Raw genomic sequence first — 10,880 nt, forward strand, 5'->3', positions numbered from 1 at the left:
AAAGCATGATGTTTTGTGTAGGATGAATGAGAAGGTTGCTTGAAAGTAGACATAGAAGTTTAAGTAACTGAATAATGCAGAATAGTTTCTTATTTCCTGTAGAAGAAAAAGAGGAAAGACAATTAGTGTTGGGCGGGTGAGCTTTTATATCAAGAATAAGTACTTGGGGAGCTCAAAAGAAAGTGAAACAAGAATTGGACACTTGCTGTGTGAAAACAGCATTAACTTGTTGTGACTCTTGCTTGGAGTTGGACCATCTATGAGAAGAAAATAACCCATCTTAAAAGCTGCTTGTTGCATATAAGGAAATTCTTTGAAGGTCATGACACGTGCATTCAAAATAATTATGGAAAATTTAATTTCAGGTAAATGAACTGACTGAAAGTTATATTGAGCTGCAAGTCAAGCTAAGTGATGCTGAACAGAAGATTTCCAATTTACAGGAAGAATCTACCAGAGAAAGGAACCAGCTTGCAGAAGAAATACAACTTCTCCAAGAACATTCAGAAAAGAGCGAAGTAAGTTACTCCATGTGTAGTATTTCTGTGTTCAAGGCCAGGTGCTCAAGTACAGTAAATGTGTGGAGGCTGGTCAAGGGAGCTGTGCTAATGTACAGTATCAGAGGTTCCTGCTTTCAAACTTCCAAAAATTTAATGTTCTGGTCTGGGATAGTATGATTAGTTAGTAGTTTTCCCCTCTTACTTCTGTTGAAACTATGCTTTCTTGGCGTAAAGGCCACAGGTGGATATCCACAAATCTTTCAGTGCCTAGAAATTCTCTTCTACAGGCATCCAACCATTAGATGGAGCAAGTTAGATAAAAAGTATAACATTTCTCAAGTTTGTTTTAAAACTAAGCTACTTTCAGTGTTTCAGTAGCGTTAGACTACTTTAAGGACAAAGTCAAAGAATTAATAGTTTTAGAGTGTTTATTTTTCATTTGTTCATATTTATTTCTCAGAGGTTATTTTACCATCTTGATGACTGTATTTCTTATTTGTGAACAATATTGTGTGTTTAAACCAGCTGAAGTTGTCTTCTGACCTACTAAGGTTATTTAAAAAATTGTATAACCAGGGACAAGTTTCTGTTGTGCCGTTGAAGATTTTGAGAGGGGAAAAAAACCAAAAGGAAATTTCTGTAACGTTCAGAAATCCTGTATGGAAATACAGGCCCAAAGTACAGTTATAAAAATGAATCAAAATGAAAATGCTTATGAAGTTTTGTCATCTTAGAGAGTGCGAGGGAAGTGACTCTTAATCTCTCCACTCACTCTCAGAGGAACAATGTTTGGAAAGGTTAAGCCTTGATTTTGAAAGTACTGCTTGATTTAACAGTGTTTGTTGGTAAACTTGCACTCAGTACACCCCTCAGATCATAATGTTTCTTTCTAGAAGACACTCCTTTGCCTCCTATCCTACCTTTTGTGTTCACATGTTTCATTATTTGATTACAGTGTATTTAGCCACTGTTAAATATTTTTTTTCTTTATAAAGTTGTTTTTGGAAATTCAAATACATTTGAGGTGTAAAGTCAGATGGTTTAATTGATAACTGTTTCTCCATTGAGAAAACTCTAAATACCAAAGAATGTGCTATTCCTGTTTACAGAATCAGCTGCATCTAACTATGTCAGAAAAAAATGAACTGACTAAGAGTTTGGAGATGCTCCAGAAAGATCTACATGAAAAAGAAAGTGAAATGAAAAGAGAAATATCAGAATACAAGGACAGACTACTTCAAGCAGAGAAAGAGCATCAGGGTGCCCTGACAGAAGCAAACCGAAAGGTAAATCAGAAAATGGGAAGGATTTTGTGAGTTTTTAATTAAATTTTGCAAAATTTTGCTGATCCTATTGCAAAAGAAATAGTCTTTGCTAGCAATATTTCCAAACTCTAGATATACTCGCCTTGGAACTAGGTAAGTGTTAACTTTTTTCCATATAGCAAGCAGTGAAAGGTGAATATATCTCAGAACTCAGTAAGTGTTCAGGTATATATAATTTATCTTGGACTATACATTTGAAAAAGGGAAACCAACAGTATGTTTCACTCCAAGAAATGGTTACTTTGATACGAATGGGGAAGAAAGACTAACCACTTTAGTGTATAATGGCAAATTTGTTGGAAATGCATATGTCAGCCATGCTGTATACAAGCAGTCACCATCTTTTCTGCAGAAATATGTCTGTGAATATTTGAGACTTGAGACCAGTAGGGCACAGGCAAACAATTTATTCTAATTCTTAGCAATTTTCATTCTTTTAAATATAAAGTAAATTAAAGAGCAAGTTATAGTAAAATATAAGGGCTTTGTAACGGCAGAGTTCTTAGAGGCAAGATTCTGGTATTAAAAATGTATACTTGAGAAAAATTTCTCTTTCAGTTTTAAACTCAAAAGATACCAAGCACATTTGCTGTGGAATTCCTGTGAGCTGTGATTTGCTCTTAAATACATCTTTAAAATACAACTCAATGTCCTTTTTAGTATCATAGTAATTAGGCACATTTTCTTTCTCTAGAATGAAGTAGAAATTGAGGCCTGTCAAGATAAGCTGAATTCACTGGAGCACTTCATCAGCTCACAAAAATTGGAAATTGAGCATTTGAAGTCAAATAAAGAAGAACTAAATAATTCCCTTAAAGAAGCTAATCAAACCTTAGAAGAACTCCTAAAAACTAAGGTAAGAAAAAAATGTGCATGCATTGCCAATTACATGAGACCCAAGGCACCAGGTAGTCAAATAAAGGTAGGATTGGGAGCCAGTGCTCCAGAACTTTGGCTTGACTTAGTTTTGCTAATGAGACTGTAGAGCACAGACGAAACATTGTTACTATTGATCTACATTAGAAAAATTCTGTAACATGTGCCATGACTGAGATCACTTATAATTGGTTTATGTGATGCTAAACACAGCAGTCTGTTGTCTATGCTATACGTTGAGCTGAGTTCTAACGTGGTTGGAACACACTCAAAGACACTTTGCAGTGCCTCTCTTTTCTGTCTGTGAATTACTTTGATGATAAAAGATATCATATTCTGCCTTAAACATTAGTCTTGATACGTTGCTTTTGATTCTTGAGAGTTTATCAGTTCCATTTTATATAGAGGTCTCATTACAATTATTAACTAGTGTAATTCTCTAAACGAAAGAACTGTGATGATAGAATATGAGCTCCACAGCCTGTGAGCAACTGATAACTGGAAACCGTTCTAGATGAGCTTGAATTGCTTTCTAGTAGCACAGGTGAAGTTCAGCTGTTTGTATAACTTAATTTCCATATTATTTTCTCCTGCATTTTTCTCATCTGCCTTATTTTTTTTGTTCTGCTTCCGTGTGTGATTGATTGCTGGCTCCAACTCTCTACTTTCACTTCGGAAATGAGTATCTCTAAATGCACTCTTGAGGAAACACAGTCAATTCAATTTACTTGCAAGTACCCACTGAATTGCAATGCATTCATCTCGCTCAACATTCCTCTGTTCCATAGGACCCTCCCCTGTGGTGTTAATTTGTTTAATGTCAGCAGTCCAATGATATAGTACTATAGGATATGTGCCAGTTACAGAAAACAGTAGCCATGGTAGTGTAAATGTAACATCCAAAGCTTCCAGCTGTGCTCCCTTGTGTGGTATTTGCACGCTGGTTGATACCAGACCAGATGAGCAAGGAGCAGCCCCGGAGAGCGGAATTATCTGCTGCTGCCCAGAATAGTATTTTTAAGTTGGAATTTTGAGTACCAAGCAGGCCTGAATTACCTTGCCTCTGTGGTAATATGGTGCATTGGGGACAAAAAGAATAAAGGAGATTCAGAGTAGGAGAGAGCACTTTAAAATTTAGAGTATTGGTGTGAAAACCATTACCTGGAAAGCAGCACTTTCTTACGCCACGTCAATGAAGTGATAACAGGTGGAAAAAGGGCTACTGCCTCGGAGTTTGTACAGCTTTCTTATAGGTAGGATGCTAGTCTTGACATTGCTAATCTGAACACTCATAATTTGTTGGTATTTCTGAAGAGAGTAAGTCTCCTGTATTAGTATTTAAATTCTTGTTTTTTCCACTGAGTTACCTGTACATACCCATCTAGTAAGAGGACCTTCATGTTTCCCGCAGTAAAGGAGCTGCTATAATGAGGTTGTACAGAAAGAGTCAAAGAATTATAACATTATAAACATGCTCTACATCTAATATTGCATAACAGTTGAGATTCCATTTGACGCTGTAATATGTAAATGGCAGAATTATGTTTCTGGCTTAATAACTACATTTCTTATTTTGTAGGCTGATAATGTCAACATTATAGTTCAACTGAAGAAGGAGAATGAATTTGCCCACAGTAAAGTGAAACTGTGGATGAAAACCTGTAAGCAGATGGAACAGGAAAAGGAAACATTGCAGAAACAACTAGTGGAACGTGATGAACTGTTGAAGAAGAAAAATCTAACTATGTCAAAGTCTGAGAAAGGAGGTAATGGAAGTTAGATTCAATCCTAATGCTTCCTTAGCTGTGCATTAGTTTTTAAAACTTTCTTTTTGCCCTAAAATGTCCATTTGCATATACAGCTCTAATACACAGCATGATTATTAAGTACTCTAAAAAAGTATAACTGCAAATGTGTTACCCATTTTCAAAATCTAGTTCATCTTCTTTCTCTTAAAGTATCAGAGGCAACTCTGGATTATGAATAAATGTTTTAAATATTACACTTTTGTGGTTAAAAGTGACTTAAAGAGGAAGGGGAGTATTTTTCTTAATAACAAAATTTTTTGTACAAGTTCTTTTATTGCTTTCCAGCAAACTTTCCTGTCTGATTCTTGGGCTTTACTCTTTATATTTCGGCTCATCTCGTGAGAGATTAGTAGATTCTGTTATTGTAAATGTTACATAAAGAAAGTTAGGGCTACAAATTTGAGTGTTGAGAAGTTACAAAATGGCAGGGAAAATGTTTGCCCATGCACTGGTCAAGGATTCTTTTCAAATTTTGAATGTTTGTTCTCTATTTAGCAAATACATTATTGTGTCTAACGTATTACTGATTTTGTTAGACACTGTCATTTATTTCTTTTACAGTTGCACAGTTATGAACATGGATAATTAATTAAAAGATGTGTGACCATTGCATTATAAATTCTTATATATGTGGGGTTTTTTTAACATCAGTTATATGAATAATGATATTTTGCTTTGAAAGGTGCTGATGAGAATGCCGTTACAGAAGAAATTAAATTAAAACTGGAAGAATTACAGGAATCTACAGAAGTGAAAACCAGAGAGGCAAATGAGAACTTGGAGAAATATTGCTCTCTAATTGTTAAATATTATAAACTAGAGGAAGAAAATGAGATGCTAAAAACACAAGTCAGTTTGTTGAGTGCTCAGCTGAAACAGCCCACGAGTGAGGCTGTCAGCACTCCTCTGCTGAATTCGGAGAACTCCTTAACACTGAGCAATCAGTCTGTCAAACAGATGAGGGCAGATGGAGATACTACTAAGCTTTCAAGTAAAAGGCAGAGATATGAAGACAACAGAAATGATAACGAAGAACCAAGATCTCCTGGTCCTGAGACTTTATCCAAAAAAAAAAGGAAAGATGATATCTGCCAACGTTTGCTGGGTCAGGAGAACACAGACTATGAGCCAGATGGGCTTCCAGAAGTAGTGAAAAAAGGTATTTACAGCATTTTATAAAGGCAAATATTCTCTTGACCATAGCAGGTGGGTTTTTTCTCTCTTGTTTTGCTGAATTAGTTTTACTCTGGTGAGTAGGTGACTATGCAAATATTTTTGGTGATGGTGATAGGTGAAAGTAGTCAACAGGAGACGTGCCAGTTAGCGCCAAGTTAGTGTTTGTGGAGCTGAGGTGTTAGACCAGCACGATAAGTTTATGTCGGTTTAATAAATACCGTTTTGCTAAGAGTTAAATGGTGCTGGCAGTCGCAACTTTGTAGTTCCTTGTAGTGTGTATATTAAAGGCTAAGCATATGATCTGTAACAGGAACAAAGTTTTGCTGACAGAAGACTTGCTCTCATCATTTAAAAGCATTGTTTGAACCATTTACTGTAGCTCACAGGAGAATAGCTGTGGAGTGAATCTACTTTCAAAGGCCAATCTACTCTCAAAGATTGGAGTGTTAGAGCACCGTGCTGTGATGGAGTCACATTTGCTCCCTCCACAGCCCCACAGGTCCTTCAGCATCACTCCCGACAAAGGTCGAAGAGGCTATTAGTAGCTGTGGGTCTGACTGGCAGGTGACCGGTGACGAGGGCTGCAGGGGACACTGAGGAAGGAGGTCAGGGATGTCCCATGCCAAACATGCTGGGGTCCAGCTGGCTTCAAAGGACAAAAAACCATGTGCCAAAACAGAACCAGTCAGAGGTGTTTGTATCTCTGTGAAAACGTAGGAAAGGACAGTAAATGCCAAGATGAAAGAAAACCAGTGCTGGGGCTAGAGTGACAGGAGTGATGCTGAAGCAAAGTTTCACACTGAGCAGGGCACGGGGCTGAGGCTGGTGGTGGTGTCCTTGAGCAGGGCTGAGAGGAGACTGAGGAAGGTGGTGCAAGCCCAGAAGGATGATTGACAGTGGGTTGTTCCATGTCTGAGCAATTGAATTAAAAACAAGGAGCAGGATCTGACTCCCATCTCCTGCCATCCCATCACCTGCCGTCCCATCACCTCACTGAAGGTGTAGCGTGCAGCAAGGCAATTGAAGACCAGAAACTGGGGAGGAGAGGTATTTTCTCCAAGTGTTTGATTATTTGTGTGTTTTTGTTTCTTTCAATACCAGAACCGGATTAAAAGTGTGTTAATTGGCAATACATTGAGTCAATTAAAATTCCCTAAGTCAAAACTGTCTTGACCATAGCAGTAGTATGTTAACATCTTCATGACAGTTCAGGTTCATTCTGTTTTGAATGCAATGAAATTATAAGGGTTTGCTGTAACAGAAAATAACATGAATCAGTGCTTGAAAAATATATTGCACGTTCAGCTACCTCTTAAGTGCCCCTTTATAAAAATGCAATTGCAATCATTAAAGGACAAGCTATAGAGATGCTGAATTACAACAACTTCAGTGATCACTCCCAGAAGTCAGGATTTCTAAGTCTACACGTTATTTACATTCCATTTTCTGCCCAGCGTTATTACCTTCTGGCAATACACCTGTCCTGAGGACATATGTGCCAGTTAGTGTTTGACTTCTAGGCTAAATAGAGAGATAATAGATAATCCATAACACTATATGCAGAGACAATTATGAAAAATCAAGAATGTCTTGTCACAGTATTGTGTTCTGATTGAATTTTAGTAAAACCAGTACATGTTTTCAGACTGAAATTATTCTTGATATAATATTGTACCTGTAAAGAAAAAGACCAAACACTTGTTTTAAAAACTTTGCTATAGAATTACTGTTGTACTTTATCTACAGCTTCCAGAGCTTGCATATGAATTTTGGAATACACAAGATCTGTTCAACAATCTTTTTAAATATTTTCTTCTGTTGAAGAAAATGGATCATTTTAATCACCTACTTTTATCTCCATCGTAAAAAAAAAAAAAAATAGAAGATCTGTTCAAGAAAGTGTAACTTATGTAGCTGTTTTTAATAGAAGCTGTTTGTTTTTCAGGGTTTGCTGATATCCCCACTGGAAAGGTCAGCCCTTACATTTTACGCAGGACAACCCTAAATCTAAGAACCAATCCCCATCTGGCTTCTCCAAGTGAGAAATTGCCTTTGGCTGCACAAGATGTACAAAAATGCAAACCGGATAATCTTGGTGAGCACTCCCGTTCGACACCTGGTGGCAGCAAACCACAAAAGGTAAATTTAAAAAAATGTATCTGGGTATGAAAGTCATGGAGATAACTAATACATCCACTAAATGTGATCATCTTGCCAAGTAAGTTTGAGGACATACAATTCTTCACATTTCTCAACACTACAGTGAAGATAAGACCATAAATACTGAATGGCTAAAACATGACAGAGCTCTTGACCCTGCTAGCAATCTGCAAAATGTTCCTGTGATATAATTTGTGACTGAGGCTTAAAGTTTTCTCCTAACAACTCTTCTTGGAATTCCAAATTCGAGATGCTGTGAAATAACTACAGTTATTTGAGAGGCTGTTAAACTATCAATAGAGAGCAATTAGATGGTAAAGAAACTAACTACACTTCAATGTGTTTACCAGACTTTAAAGTTATGAAAACAAATCAATACTAGAGAGTTAGGTCTTGAAAGTCAATTTTTATTAAAAATAGTTTAGTAACTGAAGTTTACATTAACTTTGCAAGTGTTCTTAGTAATATGGCACACTGTTAAATGTTTCACAATAAGGTGTTCTTTTTAAGTTGTGCCAGTGCTTTGCAGATTATAGAAAAATGTTCAAGCTCTAGAACAGAAATAAACCTTTTATTATCCTAAATCTCCTCTGAAGGTTTTTAACCATGCTATCTCAAGCTGAGCAATAAGACTATATTTATTATACATTGACGCTTCTTTAGATATGCGTAGAAATACGCCAGTAGATAGAAACTCTTTCCGTTTGCCAGGTTACACAAAAGCATTCTCTTGGCAGTCAGTGGAGGCTGCCACACAGCCAAAAGTGAAGCCATAAAGCCAAGAATGCAACTTTCATTGTTTTGTTTTGGTTTTAATGCAGCTATTTTGTGTTAGCACATAAAGTCTGTTGGCAAAATAGCAAACGTAAGTAAAGGCAAGAGCCACATACTTCAGCAGATGGATAGGTTGTGAGGCCAGAAAGCACCATTCGGATGACAAGCCAGACCAGAGCCATAATTTTTTTGAGCTATAGCAATACAAAATCTGCATTCTGATAGTGAGAGTGAAACCACAGACATTGGATTCAAGGGTTAATTACCCTACTTGTCAAAGTTTGTTGCTTTTTACAGAATTGCCTGGAGGTCTGTGGTTTATTACTGTTTCATTAAGTGATGCCAATAGATTTTATTTACACTCATTTATGTATGTTTTCCCGTAACTTTAGAAACACACGGAGGGTTTTGCTTGTAAAGAAACTGAGTAGTGCAAAAAAGAAAGGAAGCCTTGGCAGCAGAAAGTGGTGTTGTAATCACCTGCCAGCATGGTGTAAGATTGTTGGAAGGTCTTGCTGGCCATAGTCAAGGTTACAGCAAATAACAAGTAATCAGTAATAAACTGTTTTTAACTTAATGGGGGAAGGATTTCCCAAACAGTTCTCCTCTTTGCCTAAGCTTGCATTGTCTAGGTCTAAGGACAGGCTACTCCTTACCTTCAACTATATAGCAGAAATAAAGATTTCAAGGTTGTTTTTTCCCCCAAGTGTAAATATGCAGTTCCAGGAATTTGTGCCCTTCTATCCTCTGCATTGCTGGATGTTATGTGTTTGTTTTATTTCAAGATGACATACATCTAGGAATTTCTGGAGGAATTGTTCATAATATCATTTTATCATTTTCTGAAACCATCAAAATGTGTTGTTTCATGCTTTATATTAATACAGTAAATGGTGTGTCTTATTTTAAAAGTGAAATAAGACTTGTTTCCTTCTCTTTGACAAGTGTTTAGATGTACATCATTTCAGATATCAGGTTTCAAACTGTTGCAAATTTCTCAAGGTGTTCAAAATGTGCCCTGTCATATCCACATGCAAATTCATTCACTTTCCTATGTGAATTTGATGTAGAATTTAAATGGAATGCTTTGACTGTACATCGGTTAAAATGTGAAAGCAGTGGGTTTTGTCCAGAAGTCAGCAAAAAATTGACAACTATGTTTTGTGTTTGCAGGGTATGTACAGGAAAAATAAAATATAGATTTCAGTATACAATATCTAGTACCTCCGTAAGCAGAATAAGAGTACTGTCTGTTCCTGGTTTAGCTTTTTCTTTTGCTCCTAGCAAATAGCTTGCCAGCTGTGTAGTGGATATTCCGTCTAACACCATGCCAAAACGACTGATATCAAGTATCACTGTATTGTATATTCAAAGTGATAAATGTCTTCAAAATATGTTTTGCCGTTTTCAATATTTGTGTATGTTTTTTTCAAAATCCCAATGTTTAGTCTTTTGACCTACTGCAGAAAGCTAATATGGTTTTCCATCACCAGTAAAACAGGACATTTTTGTTTGCATTACAGGTAAATGACGAACAGCAGTCCCCAGCAGTAACAGCTCTGCCACCGCTGAAATCTGCTTCAAGGTCACCACTTTGCCTGTATAAACAATCCACAAAAACTGGCTCTGACAATACTAGGGAGAGTTGTATGATGCACAAAGCCAAAAATTCTCCAAACGAACAAGGACTACTTGAGCAAGAGGAGGAAAAAGAAAATTGTAAGGTGCAGTAAAACTATGTGGACTTAATCGCAGTTCAGACTAATGGACAATCAAAACCCAGTTTGCGAAATAAATATCAGAACTGTGCAGAGGGCACCATTTTCTCTTCACAGAATATTAGTGATTGGAAGGGACCTCAAAAGATCATCTAGTCTAATCCCCCTGCTGGAGCAGGAACACCCAGATAAGGCTACACAGGAATGTGTCCAGGCAGGTTTTGAATGTCTCCAGAGAAGGAGACTCCACAACCTCCCTGGGCAGCCTGTTCCAGTGCTCTGGCACCCTCACTGAGAAGAAGTTTCTTCTCATATTCAAGTGGAACCTCTTGTGTTCCAGTTTGAACCCATTACCCCTTGTCTTACCATTGTTTGTCACCGAGAAGAGCCTGGCTCCATCCTCGTGACACTCACTCTTTGTATATTTATAAACATTGAGGGCACTCCTCAGTCTCCTCTTCTCCAAACTAAAGAGCCCCAGCTCCCTCAGCCTTTCCTCATAAGGAAGATGCTCCACTCCCTTCATCATCTTGGTTGCCCTGC

General features: G+C 37.3%; 1 protein-coding gene across 1 annotated transcript in view; it reads left to right on the plus strand.

Moving 5' to 3' along the window:
* The window catches only part of CENPF (centromere protein F), a gene marked incomplete at both ends in the record, with an annotated part of 40,889 nt that extends 30,537 nt beyond the window's left edge, over positions 1-10,352 (plus strand). The window contains 7 exons of the mRNA XM_080342727.1: positions 366-518; positions 1,610-1,786; positions 2,520-2,681; positions 4,281-4,467; positions 5,192-5,668; positions 7,631-7,824; positions 10,143-10,352. Of these exons, the coding sequence (XP_080198853.1) occupies positions 366-518; positions 1,610-1,786; positions 2,520-2,681; positions 4,281-4,467; positions 5,192-5,668; positions 7,631-7,824; positions 10,143-10,352 (1,560 nt within the window). The remainder of the gene's footprint in view (positions 1-365; positions 519-1,609; positions 1,787-2,519; positions 2,682-4,280; positions 4,468-5,191; positions 5,669-7,630; positions 7,825-10,142) is intronic.
* Between the last annotated feature and the right edge of the window lie 528 nt (positions 10,353-10,880).

This window comes from Nesoenas mayeri (genome assembly GCF_963082525.1).
Source record: "Nesoenas mayeri genome assembly, chromosome: 3".
NCBI classification, from domain to species: Eukaryota; Metazoa; Chordata; class Aves; order Columbiformes; family Columbidae; genus Nesoenas; species Nesoenas mayeri.